This window comes from Blennius ocellaris (assembly GCF_963422515.1).
Source record: "Blennius ocellaris genome assembly, chromosome: 5".
In the NCBI taxonomy this organism is placed as follows: domain Eukaryota; kingdom Metazoa; phylum Chordata; class Actinopteri; order Blenniiformes; family Blenniidae; genus Blennius; species Blennius ocellaris.
Genome location: NC_137654.1, coordinates 18,759,682 through 18,783,693, shown reverse-complemented (window position 1 = coordinate 18,783,693; position 24,012 = coordinate 18,759,682). Strand labels below are relative to the sequence as shown.

General features: G+C 39.5%; 1 protein-coding gene across 1 annotated transcript in view; it reads right to left on the bottom strand.

Moving 5' to 3' along the window:
• Positions 1 to 24,012, bottom strand: part of cntn3a.1 (contactin 3a, tandem duplicate 1) — a gene marked incomplete at its 3' end in the record, with an annotated part of 70,229 nt that overhangs the window by 29,847 nt on the left and 16,370 nt on the right. Inside the window, exons 4-8 of the mRNA XM_080496221.1 lie at positions 18,244 to 18,339; positions 6,580 to 6,783; positions 5,531 to 5,633; positions 4,998 to 5,182; positions 1,881 to 2,020 (exon numbers count right to left, since the gene is read on the bottom strand). Coding sequence (XP_080352347.1) covers positions 1,881 to 2,020; positions 4,998 to 5,182; positions 5,531 to 5,633; positions 6,580 to 6,783; positions 18,244 to 18,339 — 728 coding nt within the window. The remainder of the gene's footprint in view (positions 1 to 1,880; positions 2,021 to 4,997; positions 5,183 to 5,530; positions 5,634 to 6,579; positions 6,784 to 18,243; positions 18,340 to 24,012) is intronic.

Below are 24,012 nucleotides of genomic sequence, written 5' to 3'. Positions count from 1 at the left end.
CACCTGCCCCCTTTAAACACATGTCCAACAAAACAGCAACAGTCCAGTTTTGGGCTCATTACCGAACCAAACACAGCCACGATCTGTGACTGTGATTCATTGGAGCCAGTTTTTTTTTTTTTTTTTTTTTTTTTAGGCAGAAAGCACACTCACTTCAGCAGCACAATAACACAAAACAAGGCAAATTGCCTAAATGTGAAATGCACTTTGGATGATAAGGCATTTTTCACCCTCCCAAGAGAAAAGAGACTTAATGATAAAATTGAGAGTAGCAGATAGGAGAGATTGAGCAACGAATTGTCGGCAAAGTCCCCAGTTGATGACAGGCAGAAAATGGCATCACTTTGGCTTCGGTGTGAAAACACATACAAACAGCCCCCTTCACACACACACACACACACACACACACACACACACACACACACACACACACACACACACACACACACACACACACACACACACACACACACACACACACACACACACACACACACACACACACACACACACTTTTCTTTATGCCAAATATAGTCTCTAGGAAATACAGCCATTTCAGAGTGACGTGTTCTTGCCAAGTACAATCCCATGAGTTGGAGGCAGTATTTGCTCTCAAGCAAAATGAATCCAACTAATAGTGCAGTACCACATTATGCATCCTTTCCATAAGATGGGTCTGAATCAACCGTAGTTATATCATCTTTGATTGTGCCCTTAAAATTATGCTCATCTGGGATCGTAGAAGAGCTTAAGGGCTTGTTGTCAAAATCGTTTTTTCCCCCCACATTCTGCTCACAGTAAAAGCCGAGTAAATTGAGCCTTTCAGCAATCTTACCATGTACTAACCACTGTAAGATTTTGTAAGACATTGATTAACAGCAAATCTTATGACAGTGTGTTTTGAGACCCTCTGATAGCCTCTGGCTCAGACCTGTGTAACCATTAGTGAAAGTAGAAATTATGCATGACATTTGTACAACTGCTCAAAATACGGTCTGCAAGTGAAAACATGCACTGCGGTGGAACAAAAGGTTCAGGGTGGAATTCGATCAGCAGGCGATTTGCACAACCAATATTTAAACCAATTGAGTGGTTTTGAAACACAGTCCCTATTGGATTAGTGTAATTAAATCCGAGCAAAACAATCCCCATTATTTGGCAAAGCAATTTGAAAAGGTGGTAAACACTCTTGACTGATTATCTGATCGTGTGGCTACACCTGACACAATTGTCTCAGCTTTTACTTTCTTTTTTTTTTTTTTCGCCTTTGCCTTTTGGAAGAATGGTAGTGCAAAGAGAATGGAAGCTTTGCAGATGTTTACATTCATCAAACCACCCTCTATATAGCTACCTAACAAAAGTTACGGGTCACAGATAGTTGGAGCCAATCCAAGTCAACAGAAGATAAAATGCAAGATAAACACTATGTAAGCCAATAAAGAGTAATCAATTAAACCAAGGGTTCTCAGAGGGTGCGAGGATGAGCCCCGATTAAAATTTGTTTAAATGTTGTCCACCTGGACGAAGAGGGACAAAAAACGGTTTTCCACTCTAATAATAATAACCCTGTGGCCGTTCAGTCCAGTACAGGAATTCACACATAGATATGCAATCGCACCACATGCATACATCCGATTTTATATTTCATGTCTCCATTTACAAAAACATGCATGTCTTTGGGTTGTGGGAGAGCAAGAGTACCAGTAGAAAAAGCAGAAACAGGGAAGAAGTACAATTGCCACACAGAAAAGTCCTGAACTATTTCTGTATGTCAAAAGAGCTAACCACTACAACGCCATGTGGCCTTGGATGCTATGTATATATATTTTTGAATAAAAGCAATTTCTAGGGGAAAAAAAACAACAACAAAAAACAACAACCTCCATGGGGTCCAGAGACTCTCCGTTCTTCAGCCAGCGGTACGAGGGTTTGGGCTTGGCGCTGGCTTTGCATTCCCACATCAGAGTGTCATCAATGGTCTTCTGCACATCCTGAGGCTTTTCAGTCAAGTGTGGCGCAGCTGTGAGGTCACAAAACACACACGCTGTAAACAAACGTTGTCCCACCACACAATTGCTTCAGCACAACCGGCCAGCAGCCGTTTTCAAATAAATCAATGAGGCAACCAGGCGGGCGATTAGTTCATTAAAGAAGCGCCTAAAGACACAAATCATAAATCCACTTCCAATTACCCAGAATCTGACCTCTTGTTGGGAAATATATAAATTAATAAAAACAGGTGTATGAAAGAAAAAAAAAATCAATAGTGAATGATTGAGACCAATCAACCTTTTGGTATTTCGTACAGCCACTTTCTGCTGATGTGATGATCCTTCTATGGGAATGAAGAATCACAGGAAACACGTTTGTTGTAAGCCTAACATTTACAGCACTGTAATTCCTTTTTTTTTTTTTTTTTTAATCAAATTGGTTTAGTACCACATTATTCCCGCTTTTTGTCACTTGCAATATGAGAAATGAATTAATAAAATTCCTCAATATTCATGCTGGTGTCGTACTGCCACATCAGTGACTATCGCCGTATCTCTGGCAACAGAGTAAGAAGATTTATGGGGCCTGTGAAGCAGCCACATAAATACAGGATGCCCTACCAGGGTCAAGGGGAATGGTAGAAAAGGTGGGTGAGTCAGTCTTCCAGCTTGTCTACATGTGTTACTTTGGTAATATAATGATATTAATAATAATAATGCAATTAACTTTTAGTATCCATGACATATTCAGTGTCAAGGACATTTGAACAGGGCAAGCACTTGCCTACACACAGCAATTTAAGTGGTATTCCAGGTGAAATTCTTTATGCATTTTATACAAAAAAAACTAATTTGCCACCAATCATATTATAGTTACACTACGTCTGCGTCGTCTGTTTAAATTAACTGAAGCGTCTTGTACCATACTCAGAAAGGGATCAGAATGGGATTTGCATTAATATATGTTATTATCTTCTATAGTTTTATTCAACTTACACCCATGACATGTCACCAGTTCATCACAGAGTAAACATACAGAGAGACAGACAACCACGCACACACTCTCATTAACACCTCAAGACAATATAGAGTTACCAATTAGCCTCAAACGCATGTTTCTGCACTGTTGGAGGAAGCTGGATTGCCCTTAATTACCGAGACAAAACCAGTAAGAAGATGAATATGTATATGCTCACTATAAGGTGACAGTGTCAACCACTACACCATCATACATACTTAATGAATGTCATTATCTTATCCTAATTTTGAACTGCATGTTTTAACTGCAAAACATTTTAAAATCCCCAAACATCTTCTGATTTAGGTTATTAACAGCAATGTTTGGGAGTGAAATTCCATTGTATATTTAGTCATTTCTGACTTCCTGAAGTACATTTTAGTTTTGAGGAACAGTCTCAGACTCATAAATTTAATTAAATGTTTGACTGAATAGCAGCAAAATATGCCATTTTGTCATTGCGCTATTAGAAAAAGCTCTCCTTAATGTCTGCGGTGTGAAAAGTAAATACATTTGGCATAATAAATACATTCAGTATTGAAAATGCATCACTACGGAGTAACAATTACTCTGCAGCACCCTGTTAACAGCATTACAAATGAGACTGTCAGGAGATAACATAATGGAAGGGAAGATCTCATGCGAGCGGCTTCTATACAAATTCGGCATGATTGTATCTGAGTCCATTCAAATGCGGTAAACTGTTGGACCATGATCTAATTTCTTAAATCCCCTGGAACTGCAGAAGGACAATTAAGTGGGAAATCGAAAGAGGCCACCCTTTATTCTTACTGTGCCCGAACTGTTTGGTTGTCGCAAGTACCACATCGCCATATTGATTCTTCTATTCTTCTATAGAGTTGATGGATGTCCCACAAGATCCTGTCTATGGGAGTTTAAAATGAGATTACAGATTTTTATCACCTGGCAGCCGGTCAGCCTGTGAGGCTTTGAAATGAGACAGGACTTAAATCTTACAAGGAGAAACACAACTTGCACACAGCCACAGCGGAGGAGAGGTGCAGAGGCCTTGCGACCGAGCGGCTGAAACATTATGACCTTGTTTACAAAGAAGCCACCCCATCATCAGGATATTTTACCTTGCTTTAAGTCCTCTATACTGCCAGCTCCCTGTCTTGTGATGCTCTACTGCTTAAAGTAAAGCATGTTTAATCCACACCCTACCTACAGGTACTGTGAGCATTTCATATTACCCACAGGTGCTGCAAAAAAGAAAAAAGAAAAATCCGTATTATCATATCAAAGGCATCCTCCTTCACAAGAAAGAAAAATGTGGATTTGATGATTTCAGTCGAGCACATTTCTATAGGGCCTCGTGGGCAGACATCTTCAATGCATAAACTGCAAAATAATGGAGAGAGAAACCATAAAAATCCTTCATCAAGGGCCATTAAAAGCTTTCTCGGAATATGGGCCATAAGTCCAGTGTTGGTGAGGGAAAAATCACCTCTCCCTGAGAGGCGGCGTAAATCTGTGCTCCGGCCCTGTGTTAGCCGTTGGCACAATAAAACGCTTGTCAGAAATGAACTACTGGTAATAGGTTAATTTACTGCCACGTTCCACCGTATGATGCAGTAATATATGGACTCTAATAAAAGCTACAGATTGCTTGACAACAAATAAAACTTTTTTTTGCGATGCTCACACTGAGGTTGCACTTTTGCTCCCAAGAATTTCGATCACAGTGAAGTTTGACAGGGGGCTTAAATACTGTATGGGCAGAAGATTTGATGAGTCTACATGGGCGCAGGATATGTCATGGCGAAGTCTGACGGGCTGAACAAATACACACACACACACACACACACACACACACACACACACACATACACACACACACACACACACACACACACACACATATATATATATATATATATACATTTATTTATTTAATACCCAAGACAAGAGCTGTGAAGAAAGGTGAAGCATCAGATCAAAGTCAGGGAGAACATCCTCCGACTCACCATAGAAAGACAGCTTCCCTTTAACCAGGTTTCTCCCTCTGCTGTTCTCAGCCACACATTCATACATCCCCGCATCCTCCTGCTGGAAATAAGGAATTTCTAAAACTCCGCTGGCCTTATTTATGTCCACCTTCCTGCCAAAAGAGGCTCCATCCACTCTTCTCCAGCTGATGGTTGGCACTGGGCTAAAGGCATGGGAAATACAGCACACAGCAAAAGGAAGAAATGAAATACAATCTCGATTTATCTGTGGATGTAGGAGAGTTAAAGATGCATATACAATGCTCGGAGAAAATGAGAAACATTGGCAACATTTGTCTATTTTCAATTAATATAAAGCATTAGCTGGTGGGTGTTTCTTCTCTGTATATTCTATGTTTACAGCACAAGGAGGAGTCATTTGAATCTGAAATCTTCTGTTTTCGAAAGCACTTCACACAGTCTCCACACATTATCATGCAGCTTACTCTGGCATAGTAAACAACTAATGGTGAAGCTATAATTGAGGTATAATAAGGCACAGTGGGACATACTTTCCAAGTGCAAAACATTCCAGTTTGACTGTTGAACTTTTTGCTACTGGGACAACTTCAGGAAACTGCACTTCGATCTTTGGCTCGTACTCGCCCATCACACCTAGAGTGTCAAAGAGAAACATATAGAAATGATCCTGTGCAAAACAAAGCAATAGTGTACAGAGTAAAGTTGGAGGAAAATTGACATTTTTCTGCTACATGGTGGAGTGTGACTTTGTAACATGTTTCTGGAAAAGTTCGGTTAAAAGAAAAAATTATAATGAGGCAGAATCAAAAAATGTCCTTTAACGGGTCATGTTAAAAGCATAAATGAGGTACAGGTAATTCAAATTCACTTTCCATCAATAAAACCAATAGTTAAAGCTAAAAAGTTCACCTCTATACTTCTACTATTAAGCCAGGCTATAGCTAATTACGGTTTCTCTATTTCAGATGTGGAAAAATAATCCAACTTTAAAACTTTTACCGTTCAACATGACACAAATTTGATATAGCAAGGTCTAGTAAAAGGTTCTTTAATCACATTTCTACATTTTGTAGTACTACTATTTATTAATAAATAACCAATATAGTAACAATGATAATTTTGCTAAACTCCAGCAATAAAATATAATCTTCTTAAAGTGCCAAACAAAATAAATAAGTAAATAAAAAATTAATTCAAAACAACAAAAGAGGGGAATATGTTAATCATGAGGTAATTAAAGTTTGTAATATTAATGTTTACAAGAATGGCTTGCAATTTAAAACTGGAATAACTATCATTTGAGCTTTGAGCACTGTGCTCTTATGTGCACAGTGCATATGGTTGAACATAATATAACAATTATTCTTATTTTATCCATATCTTTAAGTTTAATACATCCATTCGATACACTGCCAAAGCAAAAACTGTAAAGACACAGCAATTCTATTAATCCAGAAAAAGCAGCTTCAATCACAACTGTTGAATCATGTATTCTGTGAACGTTTTCAATATGCTATGGCAAATTAGGAAAACTACTTCTACATTGTACTAAATGGATTCCGCAGAGGGTTTTTCATACCATCGACCCGCAAGACCAGAGGTGTTGGTGGCCCTTGAACGCTGGTTTTGGTGACCATGTTGGTGACCACACATGTGTAGTTGCCAACGTCCGATGGTTCCACTTTAGCGATGTAGAGATTCCCCGTCTTCTGGGACACAAATCGCCGTGTGTCCTGGATGACAAAGGAAGGGTACTCGTTGAAAATCCACGTGAAGGTGAGTTCTGTGAGGGAAAACAATGGAGCATGAATGAGGATTACGCGTGAAAACCCCTTTCTGCATTTATGCATCATCTTTTGTTATGTATGTGTGCTTCATCAGCAGTCATATCACTTGGAGTGTGAGTGGATCCCTTCAGGGATAAAGCAATTAGTGGACCAGACTGAGTGCCAGGCTTCCATGATTAAAAACACAATTTATAATTGAAGAGCGATTACTCTTACTCACTCTTGTATAAATCCTCCTCATGCAGTGAAAGTTTCATGGGTCTATATGTTGGAGTATGAAGGGGTGTGAATGAATTTTCAATCATATTTACAACCACAGAAGTGTTTTGGGGCATTTTCTGAAGGAAGGAGGGTCAGAAAATGAAGAGTGAAGTAGCTGTTAAATGACTTAGCAGGCATTCATAAGGGAAGTAACCCTGTATTAAAAGAGTTGGAAGATGTGTCTCGCTGCTAGTTCGACAGTCCAACTTGTAAACCTGGGAATTTTAAAGTGTTACAGTCATCAAAACATTTTACAGCAATGTAAAACACAACTTCCTCAGTGAACTTAGTCAATCTGAATTACGCTTGAAATAAATTAGCCTGTAACTATAAACTCACTTCATTTTCATTATCTCATTTTATTTTCATTTTATTTTCCAGTTTTTCTTGGAATTTATTACATAATAAAAATTCATTTAAAAACAGGATGACAGTGGTTGTACATGAGGGAGGGGGGGAAAAAAAGGAAGAACCCGCATCTCCCTTTGTGGTTGTCATATAGCGGCAGAGCACCTTAAATCAGACCTTAAGCTGCAGCTCCTGCATAAAAAAAACCTGTATAATGCCCAATAAAACCAATGTATTACAGATCATGCTATTCAGTATGGTACCACCTTGTCAACTATTCATCATCCATGATAACAAGCTTCTAGGAAACACTCCCAGTACTATCAACCAAATGGAGTGCAGTCAGAGAGGCTTTGTACTAACAATCAGTAACATTATAAAAAGGAATGATGGTGTTTTGACATATTGACACGAGGATAGATTGCTGTGGACCATATTGCATCCCTGTCCCAAAAGCAATCTCGGCCGTTGGTAAAAACTTGTCTAAGCGATGACTCGGCACTACAGTACAGGGAATAATTGAGACGTGCGTTGGACACTCATCTACTGACTCAGTGTTCCTCACTTATGGTCTTTAGGGGGTGAGAGGGTGTGTGTGGGCTTTGACATATTACTGCAAACCTTGCAAATCGCAAAGTCGCATAAAAACTTGGGAACTTGTTTCTCTGTATTTTTTGTTAATTTACTCATTCGGCTTCATGTGTTTTCCCCTGCAGACACTCCTGCCCTGCCTTCCCGTCTGACGCTTCACCATATTGTCCCGCCCCTCTGCTCACCCGAGCCCACTCTGCTCATTCGTCACTCACTAAATATAAATACGGCAGTTACACCCGACCAGACTGTCACCTGCACCTTCATGCCAGTATGTTTTACCATCCTTCTGTTTCTACATTAACCGCATCTGTAAAACTGGACTTTATCTTCTGTCTTCATTCACCACTTCCTTTGAATGTGCGCCAGACTGTTTGTATTCGAGGGAAGTTTAACACTGTGATTTCCTGTGTCGTGCTTTTGGGTCTTCAAACGTGACCCGAGTAAGCTTGTGATGGGCGTGTGACGATGTTGCCCTTCATCAAACAAAGAGTGGGCGTGTGTGCATGTGTGCGTGTGTGTGTGTGTGTGTGTGTGTGTGTGTGTGTGTGTGTGTGTGTGTGTGTGTGTGTGTGTGTGTGTGTGTGTGTGTGTGTGTGTGTGTGTGTGTGTGTGTGTTACACCTGCGGGGGACAATCTGACCTTGCAAGCAAACCAAGAACACAACAGGACACTAAGTCTGGACCTCACAGTGAAATCACACCTGCCTCTCCATGTAATGCCAGGGACGAACATTCTCTAGATTCAAGGAAGTATATTCTTACAGTATGCAAAACAAACATCTAGTGTGTGTACCCTCCTGTTAGTCTCGCATGTCTCCTCACATGATTTTACAGTTGAAAGAATAACCTTGGAGATTAAATTATTGCCCAGATGCTATAATACCAGTCCAAAGTAGAATTATGTCATCACAAGCCTTCACTTCTACCTGGCTTATTTGGTGACCTGTATCACTGTTTAAAAAAAACATGATCACAAAACATTGCATATTAAAAAAAACAACTTGTGGTACATATGAATTAGCAGCAGCGTCCCCACTGATACCCACCATCTATCTGTTGCATGTAATTGCTACATGACTGTTTCATGAAGTGCAGTGGTATGTGCTTTACCCTGCAGTGGTTTAATATGAGTGTCTCTGTCAGGACATTGTTTGGGTCTATATTAAAATTAAACATTGAAGCACAATTCTAGAAAACAGCTGATCAGGCTCTCTTTAGTGGGAATAAATTATTTGAAAACAGACGTTAAAGCTTGAACTTGTGCTAAATATGCAGTTTCAATCAGCAATAGAGATGATAGGTGTATTTTTACTTTGCTAACAGCCAGACTAATGTGTTTCTTCTGTTTTCAGTCTTACACAGACACACAGATCACAATCCTCTGGTTTTATTTATTTTAATGAGCAGATATGAAAGTGGTTTCACATCTTCTCATCTAACTGTTTGCGAGAAAATGAAAAGCTGCACTTCCGAAATATTGCACAAATCCCTTAATGGCTGCCATTGTCTCTTCCAAGACACACATTTAGAGGAGCTGCATTTCAGTTTCGATGTGTCTATCTCGTGGATTCTCCTGTCATGAACTCCATGCTGGCCTCGGTGACTTTTCAGCCATAACTGCCATCGGACCTACAAAGAAAACAGCTGTAATATCCTCTTCTCCCCTTAATAATACATAACTGCTCTCATCCTAACGCGGTCATGTATATTTAATGTCTGTTTTTGAAAACAATATCTTCCAAAGGTGCAAGGCACAACAAACTGGAACAACAACAACTAAGAGGTTACTAATTGGTTAGTTAAAGATTCATGGTGAGAAACAGGAACCAGGAAATAGGAAGTGGAAAGCACCATTGGTTGTAGTTGATGATTTGACTTGAGAGCCTTCTGCCGATGGGCAGTAATGGAATAATGCAATCATGAGTGACAGTGAGTGGCAGATTTTCATCGTGGTTCCATTTAGCCCTTGTATAATGAACAGGCAGCATCAATTCCCCCTTAATGATCTGAAGAGAGAGAAAAGAAATGGAACATGACAGGCCAAGGACATACTGAATTGAGAGTGGAGTTCTGTGTGAGTGTGTTATGTATCAAAGAAAAGTATGTGCACAACTTGTGTAAAAGTTTGTACTTGCAAGTCCGCTCCCAAGATGGTAGCAGCCATTAACCAGGGGTTCCTATCTGTATTCATAACACACAGGTTCACTTTATGAAATGGCTTAGGTCACGCACATGGGAGAAATCCCTGCAAGCGATGTGTGCTGTTAGCAGCCAGCAAGCAGCTTCTGTTTTGGGGTTAGATGCACTGGATAGAGAGAGAGAGAGAGAGAGAGAGAGAGAGAGAGAGAGAGAGAGAGAGAGAGAGAGAGAGAGAGAGAGAGAGAGAGAAAACAAGCGATTTCAGCCTTGACTAAATCTGAAAGGCCTGTTTCCATTAGTGAAAGGAGGTCAGATGCATTAGGTTCTGAACCAACCACAGTCATTCAGAGCATCTCAAAGCAAAAACATGACACAAACAGACATCTAATAGAAATACAGAAAGATTTCTGCGGGCTTGCCTCTTGGATGCTTGACAATATTTTGGCCATTCAGTGAGTGCAACTTGGAGCGGCGGCACAATTTTAGAGCATCCTGCCTGCGCCAAACTACTTCCTGCAGCGGTCTTGAGGGTTTTGAGGCATCGTTAAAATGAAATAATGGCTTCTTGAATCATGCATGGGATATTGAAATCCTTTAAAGGGGAGATGAGGCAGATCCTTGTCTAAGACTGCATTGTGCTGATCATGAATTATGTCCTGTCACCCTTTATGAGAACAAGCCTCGGACTTTTCCAATAGTATGAGAGTGCATTGAAATGCCAGTGAGGATTCTTTAAATTTCGGATGTGCAACAATAGAGGCCTGGGGGTAACAGAAGTACAGAAAATGGCTTTATTTTCTTCACGTATTCATGTATTTTTTGAATGGCCCTGATTTGAAGAGAAAATCTGTTTCACCCTTATTATTTCTCCGAGTTTCTTTGTTCAGGTGTGACAGTATTGAGCCTATTTCTCTGATAAACCTAATTAAACTCGAGCTATGATGATAACTCTACAGCGAGATCAGGTACAATGATGCCATTCATAATTGCAGAGAAAAATGAAGCGGACATCAGAATGTGACTAAAGTGTGTGGGCGTGTACTGCTACGTACAAATGTGCAAGCATGTAACTGAATCTAGGCGGGATAAATCACAAATGTTAGGGAAAGCCTTTCAATGAATATGCAAAAAGACTTTAGATGATTCATCTTAACATCATACAAATCTCAGTCAATGAGCATAATCCACCATGACATCACTGAATCTGACAAAACACTGTCAGAATGTGGATCATTTCTAGCGCTGTGGTTGGTCCCTGGAGCGCAGCTATGATCCATCACAACAACAAGCAGATCAAATCTGCATGTGCATTACTGTTTGGCTGGACAAATGCAGGCTCTGGCTGCATTTATTTACTGTGAGGAAAAACTGCGGGGAAACAAAGTCACCCACTTTGAATGGATTTCACAGAGAACACCAATCACACAGCCATCACCCAAATAAAATGATTGTTGACAGCCTGAGAACACTGCTAATGAATATTGGATTTTGGAGACCCCTGTATTTTACATAATCACAACAGATGTCCTCTATTACTTTTGATTGTTTTTGTTCTTCCTTTGGCCCGTTCTGAACATTCATTAGAACAAAATGTATTTTGGAGGATTTAAATTACTGTTACTGTTATTCTGTTCTTTGACCTGACCAAGTTTCTTAATGTGTACAGTCGGTTAATACAGGGTTTCCGTATAACCAGACAGCTAGTGCATCGTGAAAGAATCTTCATCACTAAACAAAAACAGATAATCATGCATATGTTCTTCGTGTCGTGGTGGCAGGGTGGGGGACTTTCTGGGGTGGAGACTGCTGTTCTCGTGCATGCATAGGTGCTCCCTGGGTACAGTGGTCATCTTCCAGCGCAAAAACATGCATTGGAGGTATGTTTTGACTCTACATTTCATGTGTAGAATGTGTGAAGATGAAAGTGCGTCTCTCTGTCTGCCTGTGATAGGCTGGTGACCTGTGTTAGGTGTGTCCTGCCTTCGCCCAGTCAGCGTGGAATAGCTTCAGCACAACGCAACCCTGAAATTAATAAACCGGCTTAGACGATAGATGGATAAATAAATTACCATGGAGAATATGCATAGATGTGAGGACATTCACTAAAAAAACCTTTTTACCTGTAACATGGGCTATATTCATGATATAGAATTAACCATGTTAGAGGTCTTGTGGTATTTGGCAGTACTGCCAACAAGGTGTGTGTTCATATTGTTGTGGGGTGAACGAGAAGGTTTTCTTATTCATTTATACATTTTCCCCTCTTCAGCAGTCTCAAAGAGCTTTACAAGGTCAGTCATTCACACAGAGACTAATGGCAACAGCTGCAAGGCAAAGTGGTTGACATCGTTTTGGAGTAATTTGAGGTTCAGTGTCTTGCCAAATGACACCTTGACCGCCAACCTTGGAATTGGAAGAGGACTCACTCTACCGACTGAGGCACAGTGGCACAACAGATACATGTCTTTCCAGAAATGTCTTTTAAGTCCTAACTATTGACCGTTGTCAGCTGGGATCTAATCTTGCAGTCTGCAGGCCACCGTAAAGCAGAACAGAAGATAGATGGGGGGTTTTATGGTTTAGTTGGTCGAGCAGGCAGCCTCTGTAATGCTGCTGGAATGCTGTTGGTTCAATCCCCCATCTGTCCCTGAGCAAGACACTCAAACCCAAACTGATTCTAAATGTAGCTACCTACACGGGTGTTTGTGTGATTGGGTAAATGTGACTTTGAGAAAAGTGCTTTTTAAATTCAATCCATTCCCAATGTAGTCTGTAACTGTTATACTTATGGTTTGAAAGACTACTTCAAGAAATTATCTCCATTGATCTATTTAATTCTAAAACTACCACTTGCTGGGGAAAAAACCTCCCCCAGAAGCCCAGGTTTGTCCTGCATGCTGGGCCCCTGAAGCTATATTGTGACACCGCCACCCCCTGAAACTCCACCCATTTACCACTCCCACCCCTCTATACCCCCACCACTTTGAAAACGACTAAAATGAATAATTCTCAACAAATGCTATATCCCAATGGGATAGGAATGTCTTTGTAGTAAGGCGGACATTATGTGTATATGAGTTGAGTTGCTGTTTCTTTTAAATCAATCTGGCACAGGTACACCCACTGCACTGTGTAAATAAAACATTTTGTTAGTCACGAGTTCTTCAGATTTTCCTTTCATCCATCCATCCAGGCAGACGGACAGTTGATGAACGAGGAGAGAGCATGTTGCTCAGCAGAGTGAAAGGTTGAAAGTGTGCATTTTCTGCTGGCATGGACATTACGTAAGTTGTAAGTAATGTTGGCAAAACATTTAACGTATCAACCAATTTTATGTTAAAGCTTATTGTTCAAGGGTTAAGAGCAGGTAGAGGCTTCTTACTGGAGTGGATGTGACAGATATAGGCCAGGTGCAATGTAACAGTGTGGATTACTGACAACAGCCCCTGCAGCAGCGCGGTCCCCAGTGATCAGCGTCACGGAGGAGGAAAGTCCAAAGGGGGTTCGAAGTTTATCTAAAAATGACTATGTTTTGTGAACAATTGACAGGCAGGCTGAACATGAATTATTGAAGAGGATTATTTGAATGGATCTATTTGAATTTTCCCCAAGACAAAACAACAAGCCGTTCCTCCAGTGATTTAGTCACATTTTTAGCCAGACATGCTGCAGCATGAATCTTGGTAAACATCTGTGAAGTGCGGCGCTGTCAAATATGCAGCAAAACAGTCACAACAAAGCAGCTGGAGATGTTGAACAAAGTGCAACATCAGAGGCCGAGGAAACCTCCAAGATGTTGTGAATATAAGTTTATAAAAAGAGATGGTACATTTTTAATCCTGATTTAAATGACTTGTAGTCCTCGGATTCCCTTATTGTGAGAGAGTGCCTAGAGATGAAAAAGAATTCAAAAAGACCCTGCTGATTTACCATCTGGTATTAAAAAATGAATATGACAACATTTACAATCCATGAACGAGCCTAAACAATAATCTATGAAACTGAAAAGTAACCCGTCACACGAGGCAGGAAGTGCGAATATGCGGCTCGGTTCGAGTATTGGAGGAGCCAACTGGTACAAACATGAGTGAAGCTTCCTGCTGCCCTTCATGTAAACAACACATACTTCAGTCTATTCAGCGTTTATAATGGAGGTCAGATATTCACATAATGAGTTATAAAAGCTCTGGACAATGTCATTTAAAACATAGTCATTCCTCTCTTTGTGCCGTTATATGGATCAGCCGTAACACTATGACCACTGAGTACCGTCTTTTCTCTTTGTCTGGGCTGCTGCTAGTGGTAAATAATAGGCAGTAAGTGAAGATTGTGTCTTCAAAGGTATTGCTTTAGATGCATGAAAGCATAAGGATGAGGATGACGAGACAACTAGAAAGGAAGTGAAGTGGGGACGGGGTCATGTATGATCAAGGCTCACTGATGGACCCGGGAGTGGAGGCGGACGTATGTGTCCAATCCAACAGATGAGTTTTTGGAGCTCAAACTGCTGCAGAGATAGTAAAAAAACAGGGACAAAAATAATATTATGGCTAATCGGAGTAATTCTTCAGAGTCAAAACCTTTCTTTGTGTTGTACTTTCACATATTTCAAATCATCTAATTATAAAGTGTGGGTATTTTTGTGTGCCTATTCTACTTCTGCGAGACACTTTGTGACTCTTTTAATTTAAATTACAGGTGCAGCTGCCACGAAGTTGACACCAAGAGTAACTAACATCAGAAAAAACTGAACACATGGTATTCTGCACTCTTTTTTTAGCAACCCGAGCCTTTCAAAAACCCAGTACTAATTAACCTTAACTCATTTTTAAAAAATAAACATTTTCACCTTTGTGTGCTGAAAACAATTAAATACCAAAACTATTCTGAAACAATAAAATAATGGAAAGACCAAGTGAACCATTCACTCCATGAGAAGGCTGAAAATGGTTTCTCACACGTACCACTATGTGTAACTTGGCTACTGGGACAAGTTAAATTACACAATAACAGCTGGACAGTGTTTTTATTGTCTTTGAAATACAGAAAACCAGTGTGCAGCCACATTCTGTACAAGCCTCAAGGGCCTTGCATTAAACCATGAGAGAATCCAGATTATTCTCTTGTCTCCGAGGTGACTTATAGGTGACTCATTAAACTACAATCAATATATTTGCCGAGTAAATAAATTAATAGTTAGTCTGTGTCTCATCTCTTTCAGACTTATAGATCCACCGCAGAAGAAGTCAGTCAAGGTTGACTAATTTCTGTCTCCTCTACCAAGAGGAGGCCAGCACCAGAGGTTGTTCAGGCAGCACGGCATCTCCTTTGTCACAATACCGCAGAAAAGAAGCAATTTTCTTTTCCAAATTATAAACAGGTGAATGCAGGATTGCCTTCACAACAGACTGCACATCAAACTACTAGACAGAAAGTATTGGGCATCGGCGACATCATCTTGACTGAATCATTCCAGTTTTTGTCTTGTGAATAATAAATAAACTATTGGATTTGAATCATTGTGCCCAGATTCTTCGACAATATTTTTAGTTACTGTCATGACACTGTGACTGCAGAACAACACTCCATGCAATGCTGCTGTTTTGTTGTTTCCCAGTGACAGAGTGTGTTGGCATGTGGACACCTTGCACCAGGGGATGTGTCTAAAAAAGAAACAAGAAGCTATTATACAACAAGGCTGCCGAGTGTAAGCATATGGCTCATTGTCCCAATTCTTTAGTGGACACAAGGTGAGAAGCCTCGCTATAACATAAACAGAACAAAGCACAACAAATGTGGGCTTACAACTCAGCTTGTAAGAAACTGTGTGATAAAAACATCTCGCCTTATTCTCCTGGCAGGGGCAGGGCAGCGTGGTTTCACACAACAGCCGCACATCAATTAGTGAACCAAAGTTTGCCCAGAAATTCACCCAACAACAGTTTGCGCTCAGCGTGTGCCGATGCCATTCAGCAGTCCAAGCTATTAGACAATTGCTTTGAAGTTTCTGATCTCCTACACAAAACCACACGTTCCAGTGATTAGTGAGACGCTCTTGTTTGACTGGGCAATGTCACAAAACAAATACTTTAGCGTTATGAAAGTGATTCTTTGCTTACCAATTGGGGCTGCACAATAAATATGTAATAGATAAGATGAGGATGTGGGGCATAACAGTGGCCAGCAGTTGGTGAATCCATCTCTCAGTGCAGCATGGGCACACAGGTTTGAAGCCACGATCAAAAACTTTGCAACAGGTGCCATGTCGTTGTTCTTAGATGGTCACAATCGCACAAAAACTTGAATTTGTTGATGCATCTGAAGGAGACTTAACAATAATATCTCTAAATATGAATTGGCTTGAATAATGTTACAAAATCTGATACTGAATGATAGATCACAGGGCGCTGGTTGTGTAATACTTTAAGGACTCTGATCGTGTCTTTCATTGTTCGAGGGGATTTGCACTCACACACTTTGAACTCTCAAAACCTCCCAGACCTGGAACCTATGCCAAATAATAGATAAATGCATATCATTTTATAGAGAAAATTCATGTGTCACTTGGTCTGCAAATAATTATTTAAATTTTCCCACACCCCACTATAAAAGTATGTGACCCACAGAAGCAGGGAAGCCTCTGACACATGTGAGAATACTCTCAGGAATTTAGTGCCAATAAATAAATAAAATGCATGATTGTGAGTAGGCAGTAGTCTTTGTACTAATTGGACTCACCTCATTATGGTTCAAAACTACATTTTAGACTGTTGGTCTAATTATTTTTGTTTATTTACTGCTCTTATCACAGACTGCCCAACTTGTGTATAGTTTCATTTTGATGTATTATGCTGCATGAATGCAACTTAAAAAAAATAGAGAAATCACCATTTGTCAGAGCGAAAACCGACAAACTTCCCATAGTAGTAGACATGTCTACAAAAATGTCTACTTAATGTTGAACGCACAGTTAACAACTGTCACAGAAATAACTCACAATAAAGTCAACAAATGCAGTAAAATAAAAAGGTGCTGCTTTCTGTATGAGTTATGTTGCCTTTTTTTTTGTCACTATTGATGTCTGCGTGTGTGGGTGTGTGCGTACCAAGGACCAAGAAGGTTGATTATGTAAATCCAGGTAAAAGCTTTTAATAATTCTTTCAGACATTAACTGTGATGATTATAACTGTATGTTAAGAAAAAAAATATCTTATGAGAGTTATTTCATTTATCCTATTGAAACAAAAACAATGAATAAAACAGAAAAAACCTTCAGAATTCCAAACTACCTTATATGGTTGTAATTTTCACAGTTTCAGTTAAATGGTGGAGGAAAAAGAACTTTCCCATTGGATTTGGTTTGTGATGCAGCAACCCAAAGTCAAGGCAAAATATGGAAATAATCTTTCACATACAGCATACGGGGCGCACCAGGAGAAAAACAAATAACAAAGTCAACACTTTTTGAATTGAAAACTGTTCTGTTCTATGTCAGTAGACATGATTAAAAAAAAGCTGGTCACTCAGCACTTTACCACTCATCTTAAAATACAATGGAGGGAACCTCCATTCACCCCCTGCTGTCCGGGATGTGTTTCTGTTCATCTAAATTCTCCATCTGTGGATAATTGCATTCATCCTCACTGGCAAAAATCCCATCATAATACCCCTGTGCCTGAGTTAATAGCACTGGAGGCTAACTCCCATTGATACTGTCATGGATGCAGAGAGATGATGTGAAGCAAACAAAGCGCCTTCAGAGAGAAGCTCTATTTCTCGCCTGGCAGAGCCCCAACCACGGACAACCTCTCCAGCCTGCGTGCCAAAGTTTTTTTTTCACCCCCATTGAAAATCAAGCTGACAGGACGGCGTCCCAGAGTAAAAATGACTCACTCCTCGAACTTCGACAACACAGTCAGGAGATTTGAAGCAGGAGAGCGAAAACACGACTCCCACTTTGTCCAGTTGAAGCAGCAGATGATGAATCGCTGAGGTATTACCAGACCATGTTGACAGTTCTGAATAAAACTAACAGTGACTGAATTGCAGACATTAAAACATTACACTTTTTTTTTTTGTTTTGAAAGAGAGTAAGTCATAACAACACCATCTTACCTCCAGAGTGAGGTGGTGGACCACACAGCAGGACAACTCCTTGACCTTCACGGACCCTCACGGGACTCCTTCTCTGGGTCTTGAAATTCTCCAAGTCTGTGAACACCAACACAAAAGCAATAAAGCACAATAATCATTTCATTCCTTGCAGAAGCCAAAAGCACACAGGAAGCAAACAGAACAAGCCGAGCTGTTTACCCACATTAAAAAAAAAAAAAAAAGCATTCGGAGTCATATAGTTTGTGAATAATTTCATATGTAGGTAGACCAGATTTTAACAACCCAATAAGATGCACAACTTTTGTTTCTTCATCATGAAACACTCGTGGTACTTTTACATAAATGCAGACGTGGTGCCGTAAAGTCCTAAACACTTTTGACTGGAGCAGAAAGCAATTCCTCACGTATAAGTCACACATGAGTGAATTTAATTGGAACAGTGTATTGTTATCACTTTCTGTGTTTCATCCAGTGCACACAGACCAGCAACAATTAAATGACTAAGACTGAAACACCATTTGTATGGAGACCGATTACTTGTTGACAACCTACTGAGAGAAAGCAAATAAAGACAGCAATCCTTGAACACTCGGCTGTTTCTTGCCCGCTGTGGCTCTTGGAGATATCGCAGGCAGCACAGCCAAATATGCGGCTGCCATATAATGACATAATCAAGAGTGAATTCAAAACTGGAGAGAAAGAATGCAAAACTGACACCTCCTGCATATGAGCCCAGCAGGATGAGTCTCTGCATAATAAACACAGTACATGATCTTTGAAGACCTTGTGAGTAATGGAAAATTGCATCCAACAAAACTGTATTGCATTATTACAGCTGAAAGAAGCTTTTTTGCTCTCTCTCTCTCTCTCTCTCTCTCTCTCTCTCTCTCTCTCTCTCTCTCTCTCTCTCTCTCTCTCCCCATTTCTTTTGGTTCACAACAGATTTAGAGAAAAGCTCCAATATGGCTTCAGAAATTAATTAGTAAATCATTAAGTTCTTTTCATAATCGGTACAGACAGACTGTGTGAATGCGTCGTGTTGAAGAACTGACCCATGAGTAACGCTCACACAAAGCTTCTCTGTGGATGGACGCTTTCCACACATTTGAAAGCCCCTCTGGAATAGCAGGATATCTATAGATCAGGTTAGATCTAATGAGGCTGATAGGAGAATACGAGGAATTTAATTAATTCATCCTTTTTTGGCAGGGCACTCTGGAGATCTTTGTGGAAGAAATCATTACCAGCCTTCTAATAATCATGTCATGTCATTCATGTAATATTACATCTTCATTTATGAGTCCTGGTAATCCCAGTAAAAATCTAAAACAATAATAAAAGAAAGCAATGGGATCTAATTTGTCTGGTTTTGCAGTTTGATTTCAAATGGAACAGAAATTGAGCTTCCATCAAATTATATAAATTTCTATGTATCTTTTTTTTAATGATTAAAGCCATAATGAAAGTTAAGAAACACTGAGGAAATGATTTTATTTCAAACTGTTCCAAAAATACAAGATTACTCCAATTTGATTACCTAAATATATCTACAATGAGACTTATGAACAGATAGAAGTCAAAAGAAGTCTGCGGCCATATTAGCAGCTCTACGAGGAAATGACACCAAACAACTGGACAAAGAGCATTTAAAACATTCCAGGCACCTATTTGCCTGAAGTTCTGGTGTAATTTTTCTCAATTAGAATGAATAAGAATGTTTGTAAGGTGATTGCACAGAAGTGATCACTTCTTAGAAAATCCAACAGACCTCCATAGCTGTAACAATTCATACCAAAGAGAACATGGATGTCTGTGCAGAGCGAGTCGGTCTTGCATCAAGTTTTCCCCGCAGCCATTTTAACATGTCCTACTAAGGAAAGTGGAGGTGTAATTAATGACATTAACAATGGCTCTATTCTAAGAGCCACTAAGCCATGGCTGTGTGACAGTGAGTCAATGCGAGCGCTGCTGAGACCCTGAAACAGCTAAATGGAGCTAATTTTGTGATTTAAACTTCCCCTACTGAGGCAGGTGCTGAGATATTTCTCTCTGAAACCTCCATTATGAACCAACGGACCGAGGGGCATTATCAACACTGGAACCGCGCCACCACCACACCTCAATAGGCAGCTGCAACAGCTTTTCATTGACCTCAAGACAACAGTGCCTTACTGAGCAGGGTAACCAGCCATCTGATAACATTTTAAACAATATAGCTAAGCTGGCAGTGTATCCCCAAGAGCTGAAATAGAAAACGAGTCAGTGTTTTGAGGGTGTGAAGTTGTTTGGTTCAATTTTATATTCAGCGTACTGATGGGAAATAAGTATATATGCACTAGTTTTCTCTGTTTGCTGACCTAATGCATGAAATAACAGTCCACAAAGAACCATGAACGTGATGTTCACTCACTCCAGAATTTCATGGGTGTTTTTTTTTTATTTTTATTTTTTTTTTATTATTGATGTCAAAAACCTTAATTTTAGAGTAAAATACTCAATGTAAAATCCTGTATTTTTATGTGATTTACTTTTTATGGGCTGGTTATTGTCTGGATTTATAAAATATTGATGGGGTGAAAACACTTTCTTTTAAGAAATGTCTCTCCTTTTAACTGCATACGCAAAGAAAATAGCTGCAAGTATGTAAATTGTCTATTTCCAACTCCCTGAACAATTACAATCCCAAAGGATTATTGTCACTTCCAAACCAATGCCTATTTGAAAGAGTAGATTATTGCTGCTAAAAACACAACATACCACAGCTTCAGTAACAGTCATATGTCTTGTTATCTCAGCTTGGACAAAAATACTTTTTTCTGGTCTATCTGGTGGAAAAGTGCCAACCCTGCAAGGTGTTCAATCACAAACTTGTGCAAAATGCAAAAACGTTCCTCATTTCTTTCATATGAAACATTATTTTTTGTCTCCATTTGAAGAATTCTCTATAATGTAAAATCATATCCTCTGGTGCAATATATACATTTTTAAATACTATACATCATGATACACTATATATATATATATATATATATATATATATATATTAGTTTTCTACATATTAAGTATATTGTGTGTGTTTGTGAGTTGCTACACAACTTAAAAGTTATATGTGCATTGGCGTGTTGTATTTTTTGTGTATACAAAGCCTCTGAAGCAGTGGTTTTAAAGATTTCCCAGCCATATATCTTCCATACCGCTTTCTACTCAACAAGGTCATGGGATGCTGGAGCCAATCCCAGCTGACTATGGGCCAAAGGCAGAGGACACCCTGGAAGATTCCACAACTCGATCAAAGGGTGATGAGACCTCAAGAATCTACAACCACAGAAATTTTATTATCACAGGAAACTACATTCAAGAGATTTGGGAGAAAATCCACTTGCGTACATGGAGAAAATTCAAACTACATACAGGTAATTTAGCTGGACACCAATCTGCGTCTTTCTCGCAATGAAGCGAGAGTGCTAAACAGCGTAACATTGTGTCGCCCATAGCAGTTGTAATCTTCTCACAGTGAGAGATCGGTCTCAAAGAAGTCTGCATGTGTAACAACACATAGGTGGTTTTGAAATGGATATATTTATAAAATATTTACAGCATTGCAAGGATATCTAACTGTTACTGTCCGTAGGCAGTGTGAACAACATAAAGGATCCCTTTTCCTAATTTCTAGGTTCACTCTTTAGAAAAATGCACACAGTGAGTGGAGCTCTCCTGATCAATATTCCTTTGGTGTATGGAGGGGCGTAAATGAGCTAGACACACTAAAAGCCAACAATGCCTGACAACCCAAGCTGTTCTGCACTGCATGGATCATCTTATCAAGCCTATCACAGTCCTGTACCTCCATGTGTTTCTCCATGGCAGGGTATGGGCTATTTTGAGTGCTTTCAGATCCATGAAATTGGATGTGAATTTGCATTTTTTTGGAGCTAGTTCTTCCAATGTGACCCAATGTAATGAACAAGAGGCAAATGCAGAGAAAAAGAAAAAAAAATAAAGGTTTCAGTTAGAAAGTGTGCTTGAGGACACTTTGTGATGTAGTTACATTTGCCACCAAACCACTGGACAAAATGCTTTAAGGCTTTTTGATCACTCTTTGTTTAGAGTTCTCTAGCTCTGGGATCATTTCTCTAAAAGACATACTTCAATCAGTCACAGTGCAAATATATTTATTCTGTGTTAGAGATGGTATAGGATGAGATTTATCCCACAAAAAAATGAAACTTCTTAGAATAATGTTACTGAAATTCTAACAAGCATTCAAAAGTTAAAAACTGATTTCTTTTAGTCATTAGTTGTATTCTTTTTTTAGCAGACGTCACTTATGGTTTTGCTTAGTTTTGGATCTCGCTTCATCCCACTGTGTCGCGAATCAACTTACAATCCCAAGTACAACCAAAAATTAACACTAAAGCTAATTATAATCCAAACAAAAAGGAAAATAAGGACATCATTATAGTCATTTTAATAATGATGATAACATTAATTTATTACAGAGGTATGTAATGCCAGCATTGGTGTGTGACTGCCGAAACTAATTACTGAGAAAGATGTTGTTTGCAAAGTGTGGACTTCTACAAAAACTCTGACAATATTTACTACCTGCAGCACTTTCTGGAAGAATTCATAATCTCTTCAGAGCTGTCATTTTCCGTGCTATAATTAGAAGTTAGGGTGATATAAACATTCTCACCAAGAAGTTTACAGTCTTTAATTAAATGCGAGGAGAAAATGGCTTCCTTATCATAAAGTACAGATATGTAAACTAGTACTTCATATTCTATATTCAACGAAATGGCCATATCCTTGAGGATAAACAAACTATAGAGCAAAGGTTTACTTATTTTTGTCTTCCTCCCTCGCTCCTGCTTCTTCTCCTTCCTGCTATTCTCATAGAGGCATCACGCTGTGAGCCCCTGACTGTGAGTGACACATGACATTTGTGTAGTGACAAACATCAAAGGGACTAAATTCCTACAGAGTATTTCTACTGGTGTCTCCTGGCAATTACAACACTGTTGTGAAATGTCGTTTCCAGAAGCTGCCCATTGCCTTTCTCCCTAAAGGATGAACTGAGGTCCAAGTTAAGCAGGCGGACAATCGGTGCTGGTGAGAAACACAGTTGTCCCTTCCTCACTTGAACCAGGCTTCACTTTTGTCTGAGTCACAAGCCATGAATTAATACCGCAGAGATGAAGGAAACCAAAGAGGCAAGTGACAGAGAAGATGTGAAAATCTTACAAAGCAAATAGAGAGATAAGGCAGCGAGGTTATACTGAAGCCAGAGATTAAAAAGAAAAAAAAAAAGAATCATTGAATTTGATCAGAAATCATGAGCACTGAGATACAAGGGAGTCACATCCTGCCTTGCTATCATAAATACAGCTATTTCACCCTTCATTAAACACTGTGTTACCCTTGTGGCTTTATAAGCAGCACAGAATCTGTGCTTAGCAAGCTTCTTCTTTAGGATAGACACCCAATACGCTTTCCCCTCATTGCAGGCCTTGCAATCTGCAGTATAATGTGGCATCTTGCATCACTGAAAATCCTTTCACTTACAGCTGGGAGAAAAAAAAATCCCAGAGGATTAGAAAACCCAATCTGGCTATAACCAACTAGATTATTCCTTCCAGCACTCCCAGCAGGCATGTAGAACCTTTCATACATGTAAGTGTACAGTGTCGACGGGATCAAGAACCTTGATACTTTTAGAGGTTTTAAGCTTGTACCAGATGGTAATAAAAAAAACTCTCATATCATCCA